At 33.7% G+C, this 25642-nt stretch overlaps 3 protein-coding genes, 1 long non-coding RNA gene and 1 other non-coding gene across 5 annotated transcripts; 3 read left to right on the top strand and 2 right to left on the bottom strand.

The window, feature by feature from the left end:
* Window positions 1-6995: 6995 nt before the first annotated feature.
* On the bottom strand, window positions 6996-8503 carry LOC120217874 (probable CCR4-associated factor 1 homolog 6). Its single transcript, XM_039214900.1, is given in 3 exon segments — window positions 6996-7520; window positions 7523-7895; window positions 8086-8503. Coding segments are annotated over 2 exon segments (813 nt in total). The 5' UTR covers window positions 7830-7895; window positions 8086-8503; the 3' UTR covers window positions 6996-7014.
* A 2575-nt stretch (window positions 8504-11078) lies between these two features.
* LOC120217967 (protein STRUBBELIG-RECEPTOR FAMILY 5-like) lies at window positions 11079-16623 on the top strand. Its single transcript, XM_039214995.1, has 16 exons — window positions 11079-11353; window positions 11560-11692; window positions 11795-11866; window positions 11996-12061; window positions 12447-12518; window positions 12593-12664; window positions 12749-12820; window positions 13504-13569; window positions 13648-13713; window positions 13796-14118; window positions 14487-14755; window positions 14853-15124; window positions 15441-15561; window positions 15770-15906; window positions 16003-16159; window positions 16486-16623. The coding sequence occupies exons 1-16, from the start codon at window positions 11200-11202 to the stop codon at window positions 16621-16623; spliced, it is 2190 nt and encodes a 729-aa protein (XP_039070926.1). The 5' UTR covers window positions 11079-11199.
* A 1212-nt stretch (window positions 16624-17835) lies between these two features.
* LOC120217873 (biotin carboxyl carrier protein of acetyl-CoA carboxylase 1, chloroplastic-like) lies at window positions 17836-23028 on the bottom strand. Its single transcript, XM_039214899.1, has 7 exons — window positions 22801-23028; window positions 21227-21280; window positions 20968-21134; window positions 20558-20879; window positions 20375-20446; window positions 18128-18193; window positions 17836-18024 (listed from the first exon to the last, which is right to left on the bottom strand). Exons 1-7 carry the CDS (start codon window positions 22930-22932, stop codon window positions 18001-18003), a joined length of 837 nt encoding a protein of 278 aa, XP_039070830.1. The 5' UTR covers window positions 22933-23028; the 3' UTR covers window positions 17836-18000.
* LOC120217876 lies at window positions 19971-20253 on the top strand. Its single transcript, XR_005525200.1, has 2 exons — window positions 19971-20015; window positions 20108-20253. It is a non-coding gene; the product is annotated as an uncharacterized LOC120217876 (long non-coding RNA).
* TRNAK-UUU lies at window positions 21484-21556 on the top strand. Its single transcript has one exon. It is a non-coding gene; the product is annotated as a tRNA-Lys (tRNA).
* Window positions 23029-25642: the final 2614 nt, after the last annotated feature.

The following is a 25642-nucleotide window of genomic DNA, read 5'->3' as shown; positions in this document are numbered from 1 at the left end:
TATTGTTTAGTCTCACAGGTGTAGAATATTGGCTAATTGTTGGCTTGCTTTCCCGGTATTTACCTGTTCAATCAATGTCGCTTATATCATTGAGGCTTGAGAAAACTGAATGCATTTTAGCGGTAGGCCAAGGACCGTTAGCAGCACATTGTATTCTTCTTTCGAAGAAGGAAACACTGATTGGGTTTCACCTCCTCACCTAAGAGGTATTTAAAAAATTGTGTTAACTTTTAAGGACAACATGATTATATCATTTATTAATTCTTAATAACAAAAGTTAGTAAAATAATTTCATTAAAATTGAAAAGCATATTTATTTAGGACGCCAATCATACATAGTTTTAACTCAATTTTATTATAAATAATATTCCAATCGATCCTTTTTTTTCTTTTTAAATCAAAAGCATATTTATTTAGGACGCCAAACACGATGGCGGTACTCCGGAAGAGCCTACAATGGAAAAGCATTCTTGTATGATGCAAAGTGTAACAAACCATGCTTGAAGAAAGTTCCATCCAGTCCCTGCATTTTTTTCATTTAATGAGTGTTTATGCTTATCATATGTACATGTAGTATATGTATAGTGATGAGTGTGCTATATTAACACACACACACACACACACATATGTCTATGCAAAGCATACGTAGTATATAATGAGTGTGCTATATACGTATAGTGATGAATGTGCTATATATGTAGGGTTAGACGTAAATATTTTTTCATTTATTCAAAAGACTTTTTTACTCTGATGTTAACCCCTCAGCCAGTAGATTCTCCGTGCCGTTTTCCCAAGTCCAAACGCATGATTTCCTCACTGAAACGGAGGCTCAACAAGTGGCTGGAAAGAATCCAATGGAAGTGCGGTTGTTAGACCTTCCATGGAGGAAACGACTCTGAGTTTCAATAGGTGGGAGACGGAGAAAGCCAAACTCTACGTGATGATCACAACATGGAACTCAGTTGTGATGAATAACCGACTCGTGGTTGGCGATATCATGCAGCTCTGGTCTTTTCGGGTGAACTCGGAACTGTGCTTTGCACTTGTCGAAGTTGATGTTTAGATTACAAGGTTCAAGTAATGTTCTTTGTTTAATTGGTTCTTCTGGATTGTTTCTCCTACTTATGTAGTACGATTTCGGCTTTTTGATATTAAATAAATTGATCTTTGCCGAGCAAAAAAAGTATTGTTCTTCGTCACCAAGCATGTTTGATGATTATTAGATATTAATCTGTCTTAATTGAAAGCGGTTTAGCGAAAAACAAGAGTTTAGCGAAAAATGTTTGGTTTTGATACCTTTTAAATATGATAATAATGTGAATCTTTGTGATAACTTGAGTAAAAAGTATCATTGAATGACATCTAATTTGATCGACCATGCATAAAACAATTAAACTTCTTTTTGCACATGCCAACTGGCATGGGTGGAACAATCAACAATGGCTCATCACCTCCGGAATATGGGTGCCAACCAGCATGTTCCAATATTTTAATAACGATTGATTTCACTTTGATTGTTTTTTTCGCTTACAAAATGTCCAGGTGCTGTTACTGCCCCGGCCATGATACGTTTTGGAGATGGGCCTCCTTGTTCGAGAAGTCGATGAACCATGTGGATCATGAAATGCAAAAAGTGGGAGTTGTTTTCCCTTCCACCACCCCTACTCTCAGCACCAAATGATGCAAATTGTGGTAGCATAAGAACAATATCATAAGTCAACAACGAAGAGTGCTAAAGAAAGGAAAGTACGGGTGATGATGAAGCAACTGGTTCCATCTTGATGCCGGCTTGATCATTGGTTAGCAATATCATTTAAAAACATTATGACGATAACTAGATGATGAACAACTTGATTCAGATTTCAGAACCCTATAAATTTATACAAAGTTTGAATCTCCCATGTAATACAGGTTGCCCATTCAACATGTTTTAAGGGAAGTTACGGATGCCTGCCTGCAAAACTGATCTAACAGACAACGTCTGCCTACAACACAGCAGCAGATGGAAAATTGAAAATAGCAGTAGAAAGGTCTGCCTACAACACAGTGTTTAAAAAAAACAAGGCTTTGAGATAAATTATAAAATTGAAAACATCAGTGCATAGCAGCGACAACGGGCTTTTGCCTTCAAAAGTATGAAAATTTGGCACCACCCACACTCGAATCGATTATCTTCAGTGTGTTTGGTTAACATGATAACCAACTACATCACGACACCAAGTTGTTGATGAACTTTTCCACCCAGTCCCTGCAATATTTCTTTAATGAGTGTTTATGCTAATCATACGTAGAAGTATAAGTATAGTGATATAATGAATGTGCTATATATGTATGGTTACCCGCTCAGCCTATTCAGAAGCATATGTATATACATGTAGTGATTAAGAAAAATGTACATTAAAATATATACGTATAGTTTCTTTGTTGATTTAGAATTGTAAAATCATTGTTAATTGTATGTAAAGCATACTTGACCAATAATTAAATTCATCAAAAGTCTGTGCAGTATGTAGATAGTCGTTTTTGTCCGGATCTACAAAAACATTTTATTATATTATTTATTTATTATTATTATTATTATTATTAATTATTATTTTATTATTTTTGCAGGCCCCACACTCAACCACCACGATTCAACAACTCCGATTTAGTGGGATTCAGAAAACAAAACAACGTATTTGAGTCTTATTGAAACACTAAAAACTGAGGCATTTGAGTCCAAATGGGACTCTAAAACGTCTCTAAAAATAGCCAATCACTAGGCTATTTAAAGGCAAGCAAGGGGGAAGGTAACGCAGACACGTATATTGGAACAAGCCATTAATTTGGACAAAGACGGTTCTTTATTTTATTTTAGCCTTCGGCCCATTATCGTTTTCTCACTTCGCCTGGTTCGGAAAGGCTTCCAAATCCTTGGAGCACCCGAAGGAATAAAAGTGTTCCGATCAAGTTCAGCTCACATCATTGCGGCTCGGTTCGCTCCACAATCCAACATTGCACCATCGTCGTTTCGTGTCTCATCAAGGGTTCCTCTCTCCAACTGCATTTTCAGGAGTCCAGTTGAAGCGTGTTTCTGCTTGGAATCGATGTTGTCGTATCACTCTGCTACTGCTTCAGCTTTGATGACTTCGATGCTCACTGTTTCTCGCAGCAGCGCTGCTTGGTTCTCTGAAGGGTTGACTTTACATTGTTATAAAATCCTCCATCATAGTATGTGTAAAAAGTTGGTTTTATTTTTTAATTTTAGCATTTTATTATTATTATTTATTTTATGTTTTTTACTTCTTATTATTTTTATTTTATTTTATTACTTTTAGAATTTAACATTTTTTTATTTTTTCCTTTGATTCATTTAATATTATATATATATATATATATATTTGATTTATTTAATATTTATTTATTATTTTTTATCTAACATTTTTAACTTTTTAGGTATATTTTCAATTGATCAAAGGTAATTAGTTTAAATTGATTTTTTAAATTTTGATTTAAATTTAAATTTTCGCAATTAAGACAACCGACGAATTAATTGGTACCTAAAGGGCAGTACAAGGGTGTTAATCCTTCCTTGACTGTAACCAACTCCCGAACCCGACACATTTTTGATAAAAACGCAGACCATGTAAGATGGTGTCTGATCCACCTAAATGTTTTTAAAATGGTCGGTGGAGACTCTAACCCATTATTTCAAGTCGAAGTCCAATTCTGGGCCCAACCGAAAGACGACCGCGACACAATATTTACAAAATTTGATTCTTTTCCTTCTATGGGTATATATACCTTTTTATCATGATTTTGTGTTAGGAGAGCGAATCTCTAAATTTTAGGATGTGATAAATTTACAAAAATCGCGGAGGATGAAAAAAGATTTTCAATATAAAATATATAGAAAAAATTTAAAATATATTATAATTTTAAATTTTTAAGAGGACGATTGTCACTACACGTTCCTCTCGATCCATCCTTGGCTATATGGTTTGTAAGTTGAACAAATGATATATGATTTGAAATAGGCATCTCGAGCTTGGTTTGAGAAGCTCAGAGAGTATTTGTTTTCACAAGGCTTTGAGATGACAAAGTCAGATGCTTCTTTGTTTGTGAGGAAGACTAACTCTAGTTTAATTTGCTTATTAGTGTATGTGGATGACATTATACTCACTTTAGATGATGATACTGAAGTTCAAAAAACATTGATAATTTAAACAAGGTTTTATCATTAATAGACCTTGGTAATTTACATTACTTTTTTGGCATTAAGGTCTACCACAAGTCTGATGGTGTCTTCTTGAGCCTAACGAAATATATGGTTGACCTCTTGAAGAATATTGGTCCCGAAAGTGCCAAGAGTCTTCCCACACCAATAGCGAGCAGTTGCAAGTTGTTTATCAATGCAGGAAGTCCAATTATGAACATGACATAAAGTTCACTGCTGTTTCTCGATTATCTAATATAGGTTTTACTGATACAGGCTGTGGATCTGATGTTGATGATCGACGATATATGATATAATTTTATATCTATTTTGGTGGAATCCTATATCGTGGGGTTTATGCAAACAGGTTGTGTCTAGATCTAAGATTGAAATAGAGTATCAGTAGGCTTGTAAATGAACTGAACGTTCAGCGAACCGTTCATGAACCGTGCGGCGGAAAGTTCGTTTATGTTTGTTTATTTATTAAATGAACGAACATGAACAAGATTTTGTATTCGTTTAATTAAATGAACGAACACGAACAAAGGGCTCGTTCGTTCATTTACGTTCGTAAACGTTCGATTATATGTTCATTCATTTATGTTCGAACAGAGGGCAAGTTGAATATGTTACGAAAATTATTGAAGTTGTTTGGATTTCAAGAAGATTGTTTTGTTGAACAAATTAACTTTAAGACTTTATTATGTTTATATATCTTATTTATGATTTATGTATGTCTTTGTCGTATTCGAACAAATTAACTCTAAAGTTGCAGGTTATATTAATGAATTTTAAGTTGTTATTCTTGTTGTTTACTTTTTTTTTACATTCATTTGTTGTGTTCGAATAAGTTTGTTTTTTGTGTTTGTGTTGTTTGTTCATGTTCATTTATTGTGTTCGTTTATGTTCGTTTATGTTCATTTGTTATTTTCGTTTATGTTTGTTCGTTTAAGTTCGTTTAAGTTCGTTTATCATTTAAATGAACGAACATGAACAAGCTATATTCCTTAATGAACAAACATGAACACAAATTTTTTTGTTCGTTTATGCTCGTTTATTTATTAAATGAACGAATATGAACATACCTCCTTTTGTATGCTTTTGATTTGTTTACAGGCGTAAGTATCAGAGTGTAGCGTGTGCAACAATAGAAATTATTTGGCTTGAATGTTTACTATATGCTGTTCCGTAAGGAAAATCTACATTATTGTGTGATAATTCTAGTACAGTAGTTGTTTCTGCAAATCCTGTTAAAAATAAGTTCAAGCATGTCGAGTTAGTCGAGTTAGATATGTTCTTTGTTTGAGAGAAAGCGGTAGCTTGAAAATTGATAGTAAATGAAATTCCTTCTTATGAACAAGTTGCAGACAATGAGTAAGCCTGTGTCTGCATATTCTTTTCATAGGCATTGAAGCAAGTTGTTTGTGGTGCCTATAAATTTTTACTAAATATTGTTTTCATTAAGGAATAACAAGAGCATCTATGAAGATTCGCAGTTTTATATCTAAAGCAAATTTTCAAAAAGCTGTTCAAAATTTATTTGTGGGGGGGGGGGGGACAGCTCTCCGGGTCAGTACGATTAATTCAACATGAACCCCCAACTAGATAATTGATAAATCGAGCATTCCTGAACCACCAAGCGAAACAGTGGTGTCTTTTAGGGTATTATTATTTTGGTCATCAAACTATAAATACTTCCGATTCTGTCAATCAAACTACAAATACTTCCGATTCTGTCACTAATATATCGATCAGTTGACAAATTACCAATTCAAGCAGATGGGAGGTGGAATCCATTTCTCCAAAATAGCAAGGCCCATACAAATATATATTCCATTGAGAAGAGGTAACCTACTAAACGGATCTTACCTACACAGATAAACTTAATATTTAGATCAGGGCTTCATCGCCACCGACAAGTCCGAAACTAGCATAGACACATTAGTATAAAAAAGGCTTATGATTAACAAGTACCTCTTAAACTCCGAGAAAGTGAAGACAATGCACTGAATCATTTGTCATTAGAGGTCAATAAGTACGTAAATGATTGCTTCACAATATGATATTAACAAAGAAACCCTTAGCTGCATTACATGGAAGAAAAGAAAGTAAAGAAAAAGTCAATACACGTATCAAAGAGATGACATGGGCCTCCCGAATAAATCTTCGATGGTGGCTCTTTTAAGTGATTTATCAGAATGCATACCAATTCGTCATGGATAGAAGCAATACAAAGGCACTAAAACTTTATACAAAATACTAGCAAAAACTGACAATCAATGAAAAATGGGGCATACAGGTGGACATATGATAATTTTTGGCAAGCTTCAACAGGCAAGTTGTGAAAGAACTTCTAATGAGAGAAATGGATAAGAGTATCAGTAAGTAGAATAATGATGCCTCATGGTCCCAACTTGTACAAAGGAGAAATCAGCAATGCAATAGAAAATAGAGAAGGTTCAACTTCAACCATAAATCAATTTTACCTTTTCAGAAAACAATTGGAGCAAGATTTGGTACAACAGACACATACAAAGCCTGTGCAATGTCGGTCACTATTCAAGAAGATGCAGAGATTATATTTCATCATTCACCTAATTTGCTCTCACATAATATGTTCACATAAATGCATCATTAAGAGATATACAAACTGTAAAAGCAATGGCGCAGTGGAAGAAGAATGAATACAATAAGCATAAGAAAATATTCATAAATTACGAAAATTGTTGCCAAAAGTGTATATTGAAAGTGTTAGTATGAGGCACTCCCATACAGACAACAAACTGTTATCCAATTTCCCCCCCTATTACTTGTCATTATCAATGAGCATTGTCAACACCTAAACCATATAATACACCAGAGTACTTTTCCAGAGTGCCACTAAAGAAGTTCTCCTTGAGTTTCCTGAATGTACAAGATGTGAGCAAACTATCCGAACCCGCTTGATGACAAATCCCAACTCTTTCCACTTCCAACAACTCTGCAAGCTTGTTCAATCCACCATGCAGACTGTTACAAAACTTCATCAAATGCTTGATATCATAGAGTGTGGGAAAGTAAATATGGATCAAATTAAAGAACCCAGCTTGTGTATCTGGTAAGTTCTGGCAAGTCAAGAGCTTAAGCAAGTAACCGAAATCATAACCACTGTGGAAAGTAACCCAATGCACACTATCATTCAAAACAATCCCTGAAGATATTAAAAGCTCACCAAATCTCATCGAATCAATACCTTTCTCATTGTTCTTCTTGAAATCAATCCCACTTTGCCTCAAAAGCTCAATAGAATCATTAGCAAAGACATCCTCGTCAACGTTAAACTCGCAAAATTAAACTGCCAAACGCAATATTTATCAGTTCCACAAGTAGGCAAGTTCCCTTCCTCGTCTGAAAAGGTAAGGCCCAATTGAATCAACTTTAACATATCAACATTATCTTTCAAAGTTTGGTAGTGATAGTCATAGCTGCTCTTGAAATTGCCCACAGGACGTAATACAATGCCCGGAAACTCGGTGTCCATGGCAATGTACGGGTAATCATCAACGATTTCCCGAATCAAAGCGAATTCTTCCTCAAGGTTATCATTCCATACCTCACGGATTTGGATTGAATCGCTCTTTGGCAACAGAGACATCAGTTGAAAATTAATAGGAGAAGCTCTTTTTTTTTAACCAATAACAACCCAAGAAGACAAAGATTCCTTAATTACCATGAAAACCCAAAAACAAAAAAAATACATCAGATTGAGATTTATCATATATGCAAGAAATAACGCTACAAATCATCCAAAACCCAATCCAAATATACATAATATAACAACCCTATAAATGAATTTTGAAGAATTAAACCAGAAATCAGAATTGAATAAGGGGAACAAAGAACAAACTTACCGTGAAGAAAAGGGAAAAGGGACAATTTCCCCCGAAAGGCCCTTCCTCTCTCTCTCTCTCTCTCTCAATACGGTTTTGGATTGGGAATTGGTGGAGGCCCTAGAACAGGCGTTTGATATTTTCTTTTACTTTATATTTTTTTTGGGGTCTCCCCCTGAAACGTGGTCGTTGTGTTATGGTTCGAAGGTTTCTTCTGTTTGTTTGTTTGTTTCCTGGGAAAAAGAGGGTGGCTTCAGTTTGTTTGTTTGTTTCCTGGGAAAAAGAGGGTGGCTTCAGTTTGTTTGTTTGTTTCTTGGGAAAAAGAGGGTGGCTTCAGCTTGTTTGTTTATTCATTTGGGAATTTTATTGTTTATCTAAACTAGAGAGAGAGAGAGAAAGGGATGGCTTGGAAGCTTTGCTTTGCCTTGCCTCACCTCACCTCCTCATCAACAGCAAATCTCTTTCTTTTTTCATTATGCCCCGAGCTTTGCGCCACTATATCTGTTCGGGTCGGATCCTAAATATACTCTTTTTATCTTTCTATACCAAACTTGGATCCGACCCGTTCACTATTCAAATATTTGTTTCTATTTTTTTAATGCATATAAAATTTTCTTTTATTGATCCAATTTAGTGAGGGAAAATACATAGAAATCAAATTATATAATAAATAACATAAAATATTTTTTTATATATAAACGATCGATAAATAACAAAATATATATAATATTTAATCTATAAATATCATATTACGATTATAAAATAAGACTCGTAGGATAAGATATTAAAATTAATACACCAACATCGTTTTCTTGTACAAAGTTTTTCGGATGATCTAGACATTTGTTTCATTCTCTGAAAATTGAAGATTGTGCATGCAAAAAATCTCATATGAGTTCAATCGTGCATTTTGACTTTTGATAAAATTTAAAATTTAAAATTATTATTCACTCTATTTATATTTAAATAAGATTAGGTCTCTTTAGAAAATATTGAAATGAGTTTATATGAAATTAGAATTTTGTTTTAAGAATTTTAATTAGATCATATTTATATTTAGTCACGTATCTTACATAATTGACTCAAATATGTATTTGATGTTTTATTTATTTTAGGAATTAACTAAGTTATTGGCCTATGAACATGTTATTTATTTTTTTCCTTAGATATACAATGCATATTTGAGTTTCAATAAACTTTGGCTATGAGCGTTTTCAATGTTAGTTATTCACCTTGTTTATTCTTTTGTTATTCATGTTATTACGTAAGAGTTATATTAATATTAGGGTGGGTTTAGGATCTGTCCAATTATCGTTGTTGGTAGACATAGTTGAGATGAAATTGATAATTAGGGATGAACTGAGGGGATAGATGGAGACAAGCGTCCCCCTGAAAATTTAAAATTATCATATATTATATACTTTTTATATATATCTATTTATTGAAAATCTATTTTCGTCTCATTGAATTTTATAATTTTGTCTCTTCCTCAAAATTTTGCAAATTTGTCCCCACTGACATAAAATCATCTATTCGTCCTAACTCTCATCCATCCTTATTTGATTTTTGCTGATCTGATCTGATCTGTTAATTTTCATTTTAATTGTTTACTTGTAAATCGCTTCATTTTTAATTCGAAATTCAATTTTCAACTAAAGGATCTATAATTGGTTTATAAAATCAAGTTGCATATACCCAATCTCTATAGAAATGATAACTTATTATTCTATTACTTGTCCGGTTATGTGTAGTAGCGCATTAGTTTGCCTATAAAGCAGAAATCAGTTAACAAGTTTTTGGTATCGTTATCGAGAATTAAAAATCTATGTGATTTTTTTATTATCTATTTTAGTTCTAGTACTTGCATTGTTTTTGTTTTGTTATTGCAAGGTGCTCGACAAATTATATGAACACTTAACCTTAATTTGAACCTGAATTGTATCTATTCGACCATGAGATGGAAAAAAAAACTTTTAGAAGGAGAAGACGAGAGCTTCAAAACGTGGGTGAAAAAAATAACATGATCGATCAGAATTTATCTCTGTTAATCGATGATAGGGATATGCCAATCCCAGAGCATATTTATCTCTGTATATCGATACTATAGCTAACAATTGACTTTCAAGAACCAAATTTCACACTGATTTTTGACCCCAAAGCAATTGTTACTGCTCTTCGTTTGAAGCTCATTCCTAATATCTCGTTTTCTTATGCAATTTTCTATTATGTATGTTTACAAAGAAATGCGGTTGTGATGGTTTTTGGCGGTCCATCCTTTCTAATTTGTGTGAAGAGCTGCAGATGATTGTTCAATGGTGGGGAAAGAGAGAGTATACAAACTGAAGAATATGATGAACAGTCTAGAGATCCAAAGAGAGTCATTTTTTCTCCAATCTTGCATGATGACTTATGTACAAGATAGCCGAAGCAGATTAGGCCAGCCTGCTGGAGCCCACAACAGCCATTAGGGAGTAGCTGTAGTTTTGGTTCAGTAGCACTAATATTTCCTCCATCATGTTCGAGTATGGCTGAAGGTTTGATCAGCTTGTGATCGGAGCCATGAATGTTGGAACTTCTGATATGATATTGAAGGTCTGATCAGCTTGTGATTGTGTCATGGCTCCTCGATCAAAATCACTTAATCCAGAACAGACCGGCTTTGAATATGATGCATATCCAGTTAAGAATCCGAATCTTCATCGCTAATTTCACCAGACATTTTACTCGAGTACCAACATCATCATTATTTGGTAAAGGTGGCTGCAAACGCGCCACAGCAGTTTTGGTAGAGAGTAGCAGTTGCTGATTGTTGAAAACCAAAATTTGCGGAAACTACAAGACTGTTAACTACTATTAATGGTAGTAGTGAACGATTTAGAAAACAATTGTAGAATTTTTCTTATTAAGAAATGGAAATATTTGTGAAAGGTGACAATTGTAGAAAGACCCGGAAACATTGAAAGGCCCTTACATCTCATCTCGCCACCTTTTGAGGTTATTCAGCAAACAAATACAAAACCAAGGCAACCCAAAACACTTTTCCTTCTTGTTTTTTTTACTATTTTTCTCCACTTTCTGGAGATTGTCATCATTGATGTTTATTGTTTCTTTTTCCTACTCCTACTCCTTGGGTTTATGCATGAAAGGAGTCGAACCCCACTTTCCAACTTAGAATTATCGTTGGGGTATTTCTGGAATTGGAACATGCATCATTTTGTTGCGAGATGCTTGTTTCTTTTTCTTGGGACATTGATTTCTTTTGTCCATTCAAAGACAGATTCGCCAGATGGTATGTATATAATATGCAGTATTCAACTTTGATGTTCTGGGATTTTTAAGCTGCAATTCTTGATGTATTCCATGCTTCAATTGTCATATGTTTGATCATTGTTCATCAACGTTTTCGGCTTAAGAACTCGCACGTCTGATTCATCAACATAAGCATAAATCTGTGCACATCACATGATCTGACGCTTGGTGATTGTATTCTTGTAGTTTCTGCCCTCAATGTGATGTTTAAAAGCCTGAATAGTCCTTCCCAATTGCATGGTTGGAAAAGCAGTGGTGGTGACCCTTGTGGTGATTCCTGGGAAGGGATCAAATGTTCGGGCTCATCGGTGACCGAAATGTAGATCTTCCCATTGCTTCTGTTGCTCTTCCATATCTATCTGGGAAATCAATCTTGCATTTTTCGATATTCAACATGACAAGTTACATTAAAATCTTGCAGAGACTTGAGCGATCATAACTTAAAAGGACAATTGGGGTACCAGTTATCGAGCTTGTCTTCAGTAAAGATCTTGTGAGCATTTGCTTCCGGAAATAGGCAAATTTTAATGTTATATTTTCTGTTTTTTTGTTATTATTATCTTAACTTTTACTTGTTAGAACTTAATCTGATGAAGGCTACACATTGTTGGTTCTAATACAGTGATGTAAGCAAGAACAACCTCAATGGTGATATCCCGTATCAATTACCTCCCAATGCTGAACGCATGTAAGTCATATATGATCTAAATTAATCATATTTGGAACATGTTTAATGGAGTTTCCGAGTTCGATATAACTTTGTGACCATCGGTTTTCATCGCTAAGGGAATTCTCTCGTTTGATGCAACCTTGTGGTCGTTGTTTTTCCTGCTTTAAAGTTGTGTTGCTTACTGCTTCTGAAAATGGTGCAAGTCACTGATATTTCTAGATTTACTTAATCAAATGATTCAAGTAAGATTAATTTGTTTAAATGCAAACATCATCTGTTACTTTCTCACCTTCCAAATGATGGGAAAGTTTGTTTTTGATCACTTTGATCTTCACAACATATATAAGGTGCATTTGTTTGATTCTCTGTAGTATCATACATATCTTATGAACTCAATTTGCAGAGACCTTTCTGAAAACAAATTTAATGGTAATGTGCCTTACTCGATATCTCAGATGATCAACCTTCAAGAAATGTAAGTGAAGTATTGTTTCATTAAAATTTGCCGGTTGGTACTTCCGTGTGTAATTATTTGGTTGCTTGCTGCAGAAATCTTAGCCATAATCAACTCAATGGACAGTTGAGCGATATGTTTGCAAAAGTTAAAAAACTTAAATCATTGTAAGCATTGGTGAAAAAAGAAAACTTTTCTTTGCAAATCTTTTGCAAACATCTGTGCTTACTAACATATGAACTGACATACAGTGATGTATCCAACAATCAACTGTCTGACAATCTGCCAAATTCTCTTGCAAATCTTACTAATTTGAACACTTTGTAAGTTGCAAAATTTTCCCATTCTTACTTTTGTTGAATGTTTTATTTTTTATTTTTACTCTTACAAGCCATGTTGCACGGGTACGGCAACCAAATACCGTTTCAAGTAGCTAATACGTTTCCAAGATAGATACGGAACGAGTACAATTTGGTTATATATTGAGGACGTCCCAAGTTGAAAGATTACGGCTAGAATTAGTTGGGTACGCTGGAGAGACTTTCGAGAATGTATCGGGATAACGTTTGATCTTCATGAGCGTACGTAGAGTTATTTTTTAAATTTAACTTCAAAAAATTAAAAAAAAGAAGATATTTTGAATAATAAATTGATGTTGATTTTGAAACATGGATTCTCGGAATATTAGTTGACTTACAATGAATTTTCGGATGGGTCTCAGGTATTTCTGAGTTGAGACTGCCTTTCAGTTACTTTCTAACGATCTTAAAACGCCTCAATCGGATGTAGGAAACTCAAAATATGTTCATTTTAACAAATATAGAGCAAGTAGAAAACCGGATACGGAATACGTGATTTTTTGTAATTACGAATTTTAAATTTTATTTATATTTATCGTACCCTTATCATACCCATACCATGTAATTTTGGATCACGTCCATGTATCCGTATCAGTGCAACATAGATTGGAAGGTCCCTGTTGCTAATTCTGCTTTCTCTTGCGTAGGCATCTGCAGAACAACAAATTCACTGGTACAGTAAATGTCCTTACCGACCTTCCCCTCAATGATCTGTACGTGGCCAGCAGATAAACCTTGCTGAAAATGATTTTTCTCTCCATACAACTATCAGTCACTTTCATTTCTTGCAGGAATGTTGAAAATAACAAATTTACCGGATGGATTCCTAATGAGTTGAAGGAGATTGACCAACTAGAGTGAGTATCTTACAAAACTTTCACTGTTTATAACTCTTTTAGTTCTCTAAAAGTTGTTTCCTTGTGATCATCCCTTGGGAAGAACTGGAGGAAATTCTTGGTCAACTGGATCAGCTCCCCCTCCACCGCCTGGTGTACGACACCGCCGTCATACCAATCACGAAGAGAAGAAAAATGAAGCTTCAGAGAAAGCTCTTCGAAATGGATTGATCATAGGTTTTTCATGTTTAGGTGGAGCCTCTCTTCTCCTCGTTCTTGTTTGTGTATTTACAAGGAGAAGATCACCTCCCCCATCCTCATATTTCCTTGATGAAGATATGATCAGTCGGCGTAAAGGTTTTACTCCCCTTCATTCACAAGAGTTGGGCACTGAAACATATGTTGGCATTTTGAAAGAACCCAAAGGTATACCTTTATTTGTGGTTTCTGCATGTAGCAATCACAAGTAGAGTTGTCTTTCTAACTGTTTGCATCATGTTGCACAAACATGCAAGAGTTTTCTCGATATTTCGAGTTGCTGCGGTGTATGCCAGTAAAGTATACTTTTAAGTTTTATGTCAATTTTTGGGATTTGCAAAAATTTTCAAGATACTTGTTACTGTCACACAAAGATTTATGCAGAGAATAGGATTGACATGTTTTAGATATATATTGACCAGCTATGTCCTGTAATTTTTGGCCTTTTTTAGCATCTTTTAATTTCTTGGTAACTAAGTAATAATATTTTTTATAGTGATAAGTTTAACAGATTATATTATGTCTGTTTATGAAAGATTTTATGTCAATGGATCCAGGCAATGGAGATATGAAGTCTTTGCTAAAATCTCCATCGATGGGCCTTAGGCGTTCGGTCTCAGGTCGTGTGTCCTTCAGTGAAAATGAGTTTGCAAACCGTCTAAAAGGAAGAAGAAGCACTTCTGTTCAAGTTGTACCTTATTCTTTGGGAGATTTGCAGAAAAGAACTGATAATTTCGCACCAGGTCGCCTTCTGGGCCAGGGCACCATTGGACGAGTTTATAGGGCAAAATATCCAGACGGAAAGGTTAGCATTTTTTGTTCTACCCCCTTTCTTCATTTCTTTCTAACTACATTTTTTAGATGCCATCTCATTAGCTTCTGGACATGTACCTTTGTCTCAGGTTTTAGCAGTGAAAAAGATAGATTCCTCTCTTTTTCAAGGCCAAAAGCCAGACGAATTCTCGAAACTTGTTACGAATATCTCAAAGCTTCACCATCCTAACATTGCTGAACTCGTTGGCTATTGTTCAGAACAAGGGCATAACATGCTAATATATGAATATTTCAGGAATGGCTCACTTCATGAGTTCCTACATATAGCAGATGATTTCAGCAAACCCCTAACTTGGAATACAAGAGTCAGAATTGCTTTAGGTGTCGCCAGGGCTGTTGAGTAAGTCATCATACATTTTTTTTGTTTTCAAAAATTCGGTATCGTCTTTATTCTATCTTTTTTGGTATTGGTTATATCAAACAACGATCACTCACTCCAAGATTTTCAAATCTGTGCACTTCAACTTGCAGTTTCAGACTTTAACTTGAATACTCAATCCAGATATGCTATGTTTTCCGGATTCGAGTTTAAACAGGATCATCTTAACTCATACAATATTGCATTGTCGTTCCCGAGTGCTGATACGATTTCTTAGAAATGTAGGTGGTTTTTTTCCTTAAAATTTTAACCCAGTGGTGCAAATTGCTTCGTTCAGGTATCTCCATGACGTTTGTTCTCCACCTATGGTTCATAAGAACATTAAGTCATCCAATATTTTGCTTGATCTTGAACTCAATCCTCGACTATCCGACTACGGCATGGCATGCTTTCATCAGGTTAGTAGTACAGTCGATCCATGGCTCGTTGCGGCAGAAGCTGCTGGGTTTTAGGGACAAAATCATGCATTAAGCCATAAAAGAAACATATCAGATCCTGTTTTAGGAATCTATGATAGTCATTATGATTTAGTATTTCAAGCATAAACATCATCTTAGAAAAATAAATATTGTATCTTCAATTTCCTTTTAAACAATTGTTTTCCAGCGTACAAGCCAGAACCTGGGTATGGGATACAATGCTCCAGAATGTATAAAGCCATCAGCATATACATTAAAGAGCGATGTGTACAGTTTTGGGGTCGTAATGTTGGAGCTACTGACCGGTCGGATGCCGGTGGATAAGTAAGCCTAAATCACTCACCCGATCCTCGTATCGTTTAGCCGAATTAATTATAGTGTTCGAGTTAATAGTTGAATTGCTGCTGCTTTCTGTATCAGTCAAAAACCAAGATCAGAGCAGTGCTTAGTGAAATGGGCCAGACCTCAGCTTCATGACGCTGATGCATTGGTAGGAATGGCTGATCCTGCCTTGAGGGGACTCTATCCTCCCAAATCACTCCCTCCCTTTGCTGATATTGTTTCCCTCTGTGTACAGGTAAATCAACAACATTACTGCCATCAAAACATCTCTTATGTTAAAACTTCGATGTTACTCGTACTCGAGTGACATGTCGAATACGGACATGTGTTTAATACATAATGTTCATCTTTGTCTAAGAATTCCATGTATTTGGAAAGTTCTTGGAGGATCATATCTTCGTACTCATGCTTGAACATGTCTTGGACACGAATATTTCGAGAAAAATGAAAGACATAAGAGTGACATAGAAATAGTTTATTGGGTGAGTGCTAAGGAGCTCGGTGCCGAAGCTCGGTTTAAGTTCTAACAGTTTTTTTTTTTTTTTTGGATTGTTTGGTCAGACGGATCCCGAACGTAGAGCTCCGATATCGGAGGTGGTGCAAGCATTGGTCCGATTAGTTCAACAATCAACCATAAACATGAAGGAAGATCTTTCATCTTCTTGCAGGACAACTGACACCGACTATGAATTTGTTTGATTTTTCCATTATCATTCTTTTTCATAGTCTGTAGAACAACATAGTCTTTAGGACCTCTATCTTCTTTAATAATCATTTCTCTTACTTTCCCATAAATGCAGTTTTTGGAAATAAATTAGGGTTGCATTGTTTTATTCATTTTTCAATTTCAACTTGATTTAAAATTTAATGTTTTTACCCTTTTTAAACGTATGTGACAAACATAATTCAAATCCAATGTTTTCAAAGAATTTGTTGAAAAATGCTAGAACCAATTTGGATTGAATACTAAATACCCGTATTTAATTTGAATAGGATTAGGGACCATAAACAACAAAACACTAAATGTCATCATACTTCAATTAGGACGGGAAATGATAGAAGACGGATCATGTACTCAAATTTAACTCGATCAATACTTAAATCGAATAAATTCAACTCGAGTTCTCAACAAGTCAAGACGAACCACTTGATATATGGTTCTACTTGATATCTGGTTCGTAAAACTCGAGGTAACTCAAAAAGATAATATGTTAAAATTTTAATTTTTTAAATTAAATTATTAATAATATTAACATTTATATGTTTTTTTAAATGCAATATAAGATGTTCATATACTTAAGATTTAAGTTCAAGCTCAAACTTTAATCGAGTTAATTCTGAAAATATTTTGAATTTAAATTTTTTTTAGCTTAAATCAAACTTCAAATTTTGATTTCAAGTTTTACTTGAACTTTTCAAGTTGAGTCAAACTCAATAATACTCAAACTCAACTCAATCTTCAATAATTTGGACATAATAAAGACTGCGCTATGTCCCCTCAATCTTGGGTGTAAATTATGTAATTTTAACCAGATTGCAATTGTTTCTAATACATCTTAAAAAGCTAATAATCATACAACAAAATATAAAATTGAATTTGAGATTAAAACTGAGAATCGATTGAGTAAAATTTAATTGACCAGAAGTAAATGGTAAATTAAGCCCCAAGGCTGAAGATTGCAGCAAAGGTTAGTTTGATGTAAAGCCTAGTTGATGGCATACAGTACATAGCTCCAATTTAATATGATTTTTTTATGTCACAAAAGCTAATTTTCAGATAAGGAAAAAATCTCATTAGAAATAAGCTATTTCACTCCCAATAAAACTAGAATTATATGAAGGACAAGAGAAGAAGCTACAATTAGTTTATTAGTCTAACTAATGAAGTGTGAAGGGGGGGTTTCTTATCGTAACTATTTTTCAGTATGAAAACAGGTTATTTGCAATCTCTACCAAATCACTATATCACAACAAAACAATGCCTCATCTCACAATGTTTAACATCAAAACACAAACTCAACCTGCCCTCCATTGATTTTACTCCATCGTTTTGGTCTTGCCTACTCGGAGTTAGTTTCAAGGTTCGATCACAAATAGAGGCTGCAAAAGGATAACAAACAAGAATGTCAGAGCAACAGGGGGAAGAAAAGAATTACATACATATGCATATATAATTGAAATCAATGCAGTCAATAATACCCACCATGTCAACGCTGACTGGTTTGCCATCTTCCGCAGGGATCTCAACTATGGTTCCCGATTGATCAGCCTAAAGAAATGATCATTTTTCAGTTAAATGACAAGAGCAACAGTTCGACAATTTCATAAGCTGCAGTTATGAAAGAATATTCTCTTGATTAAGGGTTGTATAACACATTACAGTCGGCTCCTACTGCTGCAACTATAGGCGGTAATCACCACAGAGAATCAAAATGCAAAGCTTTCTGGTTAGTTGTTGAGAGTGCTCCAATAGGAAAAACTGATCCGGACCATGTTTTTCCTATATTTGGCTACTTCATCCTCAACTAACCAACTAGTTTAAGCCAATAGCTAATGTTTTTCGCAATATATCATACACAGGAAAACACAAAAATGCATGCAATGAAATTGGAGCTATGTACTAAGATGGTTGATTTATCACTTTTATTGATAGTTGCACTATGATGGCATGTTTGTGTTCTAATAAATCAACAAATAATTTGTTTCTTGTTTTAGATCTTTTCACAAATGATTACCATGCAATTTGATGCTAAAGTGAAATTAAGTCAGTATAGAGTGGCTGAAAGGAAGAATAGACATAGGTTGGAAGTTACTCAATCTCTTACGTTCACTATGAATATCCCAAAACTTTACTGGGGATATGCAATTCTGGTATCCACATTTCTCATTAACAGAATGTCTCAATTCTCAAAACTCTATATTTCAATAGTCCCTTACAAGTTTTACAAGGAAGAAGAGATTATACAGTTCCTCCAAATGTGTTTGGATGTATTTGTTTTGTTCATACTTGAAATGAAGGAAAATTATATCCACAAGTCCGTAAATACATGTTTGTTGGGTATTTTCCTACACAAAAGGGTTACAACTATTATCATCCTCTGTCAAGAAGGTATTTTGTCAGTATGGACTATGAATGTTACTATCTGATAAGAAGAATCTTATTTAGGCACAACCCAATCACCTCTTTAAGGGAAGAAGACCAAAACACAGATTGATTTGTACGTCATCAAAGAAAAATTGACTATGGATGCCTTGAACTTAATCTATGCGACATCTGACAAACTATTCCCAAACCGATTTAACATGATTTTCACTTTTTCACATTTTTTGTCAAAATAAAAAGAAAATATGAACAAACTAATAATTTATTCAATTTAATAACATCAGTCAAAAGTAAAGTTTAATATAATGTCATAATTCTAGTCCCTTATATGCTAATTTTTACATATATTTTTATCAAAACTTACCTGATAATATATAAATATATAAAAGGGTATTTTTGTAATTATCTCAAGTCAAGGTGTGTTCTCCCTAAACCCGAACCTGAGCTGACCAATTCCAAGATTTCAACTGACTTGAAACCCAAATTTCAAAAAAAGAAAGAAAGAAAAACTTGACCCTATCAGATTGGAACGAGTCAAAACCTGTCGAACACGGGTTTCAAATTTTTATTAATGGACTAAGACATATCTGGTGCATAGTGAAGGATTTTTATCTTGTAAACTAAGATGTGTTTCTTTTCTGGTAAGGATTCATAACCAGGTTGATTGTAACTTTATTTTTATATGAAGGTTTTTAGTTGAGACAGTATTTGACTATTGGGAGATGGAAGCCTTCAATACATCTGAATAAAATGGCTATTAGCATAACAGCTGTGCATTACATTAGGATCAAGTCCTAACCCACAGACGCAAAAGTTATCGCTGCTAGTTAGCAGGAACTTTATTTTTTGTAAGATTGTAGAACAAAACCCCTGGCCTAATGTATTTTGCTAGGGATACTTGGTACCAGGTGATTCTAAACTCTAAAGTGGTCACTAGCCCCCACAAGCAAGCCTAAGTGGATTTGTTGGGCACTTGGTATCCCAACAGGTTGGACTGTCAAGCACATGATGAGTTTAGAGTGATTTTTCTTCTTCATAAGAATGAGTTTAGAGTGATTACTGGCCCTCATAAACCAAAAGATACCTTGAAACCTTCATTAGCACATTTGTTATCAAATTCCTGTCCCCATTCCATGGAATACTTGGCACTTAATCAAAGACACCTCAATTCTTCAAGAGCTTTAGAGTTTATCTCAAAATTTCTTTCGAAGTTCAGACCCAAAAAATCAGCTTTATTCTATGCCAGGATTATAGAATTTCAAAAATATTTATGGGAGAAAAAGACGAGTAATATTTGTATTACTAAAATCATTATATCTTTTCTACCAAGAAAGAATATGAACTTACCTCTATTTCATTCATCAACTTCATTGCCTCAATGATGCATAAGACTTGACCCTTCTGCACTTTGTCTCCAACCTACAGAGAAAGCCTTTCGCATAAGTCCAAAGAGCCGAAGAGAATCAACTGCAGGATAGACGTAATAGCAGCACCATTAAAATCCAATAAAAACCAACATGGAATATTCACCTTCACAAATGGTGGTTCACCAGGTGCTGGACTTCTATAGAATGTGCCGGCCATTGGACATTTAAGAGGTGGAAGTGATGATTTGACTGACCTAGGGGCAGTTGGCAACGGTGCTGGAGTTGAGGCAGTAGATGCTTGAGCAGAAGGTGAAGGTGCAGAGACAGATGGGATTGGAGGCATTACTGGTGGTTGAGAGGGTGACTGCATCATAACAACTGGAGCTGCAGATGGTGGTTGGGGTAAAGCCTCCTTTTTCCGGATTACCAGTTCACAGTCAAGTTGTTTAAGCTGCAACTCTACAATATCTCGTGAATCAACTAACCTAGAAAAGAACATATAATATTAACCATTAAATTGAGCAAACTTTGGGGAAATGAAAAACAGCCAAAAACCGACAGTAAAAAGCATACTTTACTAGACTTGAAACTTGATTAAGGAATTCTGAGACTGATTCTTCTGTGGCCAAAGTTGAAGGAGATACATCGCTTGATTGCTTAGCATTCTTTGCTTCTGCTTTTGGTGCCCCTGATTTGACTGTAGGTGTAGTAGAAGCATTTGACGATCCATCTAGGGCAACCTTGAAGGCACGGATGATCCCAAAAACATGTTTAGAAAGGAATCATAGCTTGGAAACCTATACTCTATCCAAAATCATTTATAGAATCTTACCTCATTAAGTTGGGCTTTCACCACTGTAGAAGAGTTCCGACGAGGTAGCGAGCTCTGCAATGTACAGACCGGCAAAATTTTCAGTTCACAGAGAAAAACTGAAGTTAAAGTAAACTTGACAGAAAAACATAAATTTTCAGTTGGCTTTTTTAAAAAGCAAAATATTTGAGGCCTGCACAAGTAGAAAGATGTCAAGTTCAAACTATTGAAGAGCCAGACACTTTCATCATTATATTGCATTTATGACATCCATAATTGCCCATCTAGCTCAGTTGGTAGAGCGCAAGGCTTTTAACCTTGTGGTCGTGGGATCGAGTCCCACTGAGGGCAATTCATAACGGAGGTCTTCCACGGAAGCTGCTCTCAACCTGACGTTGGGGGCAGCCTACTACCCACCTTCCCCTTACCCCATTACATATGGGAATAGGGACAGCTAATATATAATACATGAAGACAAAAAAAACAATTGTTTATTTCCAAATAACTCCATTAATTTAGAGTGCGAAGGAGAGAGAAAAACTATATTTTGAGATCAAATGGATACCTCAGCGGCATCTTATTTTGCAAGCAATGAAGAATCGAGCAACCATACATATAATTTCATCTAGTAAAAAGTACCAAGTACACCGAACAAATAACCATCTCCATGTCCATTTGGCTTCACTCCAAATGACAACATTATAGCTTTTATTCCATCTTATTTTTCACTGCTATTAAACTCTTAAATCAATGTACCCTCTGAACTTTAAGTTCGAAAATTATTTTTCATGTATCTCTTGCTCACAGTCTATTAGAAAAACCTATAAAAGGTAAACAATTTATACTTACTTAAATCATTTTGACCTCATCAGTCTAGTGCATTATATTTTGAGAGTTAATTATCAAGCGCAAGACAAATTTAAAACATGTGTGCATTTTGTAACATAAAAAATTCAAGTAAATATACACATGGGAGTGTCATTCAAAATAGAAGGACCAACTTAAGTTACTCTGCTAAGTTAATGGAACTATGTTGATAATATAAATGTGACATGTAAATTCAATAATGGACTCCAACTTTTTCTTGATACCGAAAGTTAAGTACTTTCTTGAAGAGAAATCATTCATGCAATACATTTTCTACTATAGATCTCAAAACAAACAACAATTAGTGTACTCTTTGATATGTGTGATAAGATAAATCGAAGCAAGACTTATCTGGTACAAAAGAAGAGAGTACAGATTTTATGAAGAACCGAAGCAAAACAATATTCTTTTTTATCCAATAATAACCAAAACAAAAAAATACGAAGCCATTATGCGAAAAAAAACAGCATTTAACAAATTAACACGGTTCTAAAAGCCAGAAAAATTAAATGCAAAGATAAACAATCATCTTCTCCTCTCTTTGCAACTAATTTTACCAGAAAAAGACATGGATTCATGCTTAAAACTGACCAAACAATGCAGATCGTCAATTTACACTGCTTCTCCCAAACATAAACATAGCTACAGAAAAATCTAATGAAAGATTCACATACTTTAAGCAGCTAAAATGTACACTAAAGAGAGAAAATTCAGAACGATGTAGTTACCTTAGGGAACAATTGAAAGTTCGGGTCGAAAGAGAGGCGAAAGGAGAGGTTGGAGCGCTGAAGGTTAGAGGAATGAGGCAAAGTAGTGGTGGTTTTAGCAATGGAGGCTGTTGTTGATAGTGCAGAGGCCATATATTATTCAAGCAACAGAAAAGATAACAAATGTGATTGATTGGGTTTGTAGGAAAGAAATATATTGAAAGAAAACGAGAAAGAGGGTTTAATAGTGATGGAGATTAAATGGAAGGAAAGGGTTTCGGGGAATCCGTCGAGAAGAAAAGTGGACGAGTCGAGTGTTTATGGGTCGATGAAATCCAAGGAACAGAGTGGGGTGGAAAAGTGCCGGATTGGATAAACTATTTAACTTGTCACTTCAGTTTCATTTTTGTTCACTTTTTATTATTATTTCTAAAAAGTAATATTTTGATCATTTGCGTTATTAATTTATAATAATTTCATTATTAAGACATTAAATATCGTTAATTTAATAACATGATAGGATAAGTTTTAGTTTGATTCCTAAATTTTAAATAAAATCTTAATCTCATCCTTAAATTTTAAATAAAATAATACCAAAAAATATCATAATGTTTAATTAATTAGTAATTTAATTTATCATAGTAATCACTTTGATGAAATATTCTTTGTCATTATCATAAGAGAACCAACCAAATGAATTTGATTTGTCAAAGTACCTACTAATCTGTAACTCGAGACAAGTGAAATTTTGGTCCTGAGATGTCATTGGGGTAGTTAAAGAAAAAAGACGATCGATTTAAAAATTGACTTAGAAATTAAATAACTATTATATTTTATAACAATTTATCAAACTAATAGGTTGATCTGTTGGTTATAAATTGACGTCTCATCCACTGAATCAGGGTTTAAATCCCATCCCCCTCAATTCTCTTATTTCCTTTTTCTTTGATTATTAAATCATTCCGATAATAACACATGTCATCGTATAATCAATTATGATATATTTAATATATAAATTTTACTCATAATTAAAAAAATATTTTTATTGATGTGACGTAATATTATATCATCAATTTTATATATAAACATGTCATATTAATATTTTAGTTTAATATATGTTTACTTATCAAAAAAAAAATGAATGTTAGTTAACTAAAGTATGTCGTACAAATATAGATGGCTAAAATATTTCGAAAAATGAATAGGGGTAGATGTGACTTTTCACTCAAATATTATAATTTTTTTTTTGCATTATACCTTTTCACTTGGATTTTTAAGTGTTCAATAAAATTTTAATCTGACCTTTAAATTTTAGATAAAATAATATCAAAAGTCATAATGGTTGACTAAATAATTACTTTGGCTCATTTCTTTTAGAACAATGTAACCATCAACGTTTCATTTTAAGTTAAAATTACCCTTGTTTGGATGGTATATGTTAGTTGAGTGATCAACGTTTTTTAGCTTACTAAGTATATATATGTGTATAAATGAATCGAGTTTAAACGAATAAGGTTGTGTTCGTGTTTGTTTGTTTATTTTAAAGGTGTTCATGTTCGTTTAAATTTTTAATATTGTGTTTGTGCTTGATTATTTGTTTTTGAATGAGTTCATGTTCGTTTGTTTAGCGTTCACGAACATATACGTTTAACATTTGTTTATTTGTTCGTTTATACGTTCGTCAATATGTTATTTTGTAAGTTAAAAATGATAAAATTATGCCATTGATGTTTAAACTCTTTAAGTTTCATAGTTTGAACTCTAATTTTCACCATTTGTTCAATTTAGTCACTACATTCATCAATATTTAAAACGTAAAAAATTAAAAAGTAAACAAGCTTGTTCATGTATATAAGTGAACGAGTCAATAAACAAGTTTGTTTGTGAACATAGATGAATCGAACACACCTTTATTCGTGTTCGTTCGTTTATTAAATGAACAAATTGTTTTTGTTCATACTCGTTTATTTGGTTTAACAAACGAGTATAAAATAAACGTTATACAAGCGGTTCACAACAATTTACCAAACGCTCTGTTCATTTACATTATTATAAATACAATTGGACCACAATGTTAATATAACATATTTACTTATAAAAGTGATGACGTGATATTTTACTATGCAACAAAAAATACTTTTTAAAAAATATAAATAAGTTTTATATATTAAATTAATTATAACCAATGAAATGACATAGGTGAATTAAAATCTAAAATTATCATTTGGATTGGTGATGATTATTATTATTGGTTTAATATAAAATAAGTGTAAAACTATATTGTTTTTCTCATTTAGTTTATAAATTATTTTTCGGTCAATTCAAGTATCTAATGTTACAAATATGATTATTTTAAGTGTCTCATTCATAATGGTATTAAAAAAATTTTGTTAAGTGACACGTGTTACCTTATGATAATTTAATTTTTTCTTTTTTAAAATTATTATATTTTAAAAAGTCCTAAAATTTTCTCAAACATAAAAAAAACCAAAAATTTTAAAAACTCTAATTTCAATCCCCAAATTCACGTTGGTAGTTTTCGTTTATCGCCATCATCGTCGATCGAACCTCCACCCGAATTCATATTAAAAAACCTAATATTTTTTAATTTTTAGAAAATATTCCAAAATTCATAAAAGCCCAATATTTTTTGAAAATAATTTTTTTCGTAAGTGACACATATCACTTAATGAAAATATTTTAAAGTCATTACTGTTGTGACGTTTAAAATGATGATATTTGTAACTTTAGACACATGAATTGATCCAAAAATAATTTAGATACCCAAATAAAAAAATGATATAATTTAAATACTTATTTTTATATTAACCCTTTTTTTAAGAAGACGGATCCGATCCGATCT

The sequence above is a fragment of the Hibiscus syriacus genome, unplaced genomic scaffold (genome assembly GCF_006381635.1).
Source record: "Hibiscus syriacus cultivar Baekdansim isolate YM2019G1 unplaced genomic scaffold, ASM638163v2 tig00110194_pilon, whole genome shotgun sequence".
Lineage (NCBI taxonomy): Eukaryota > Viridiplantae > Streptophyta > Magnoliopsida > Malvales > Malvaceae > Hibiscus > Hibiscus syriacus.
Note: the sequence above shows the minus strand (reverse complement) of the source record. Positions and strands in the feature narration are given on the sequence as shown.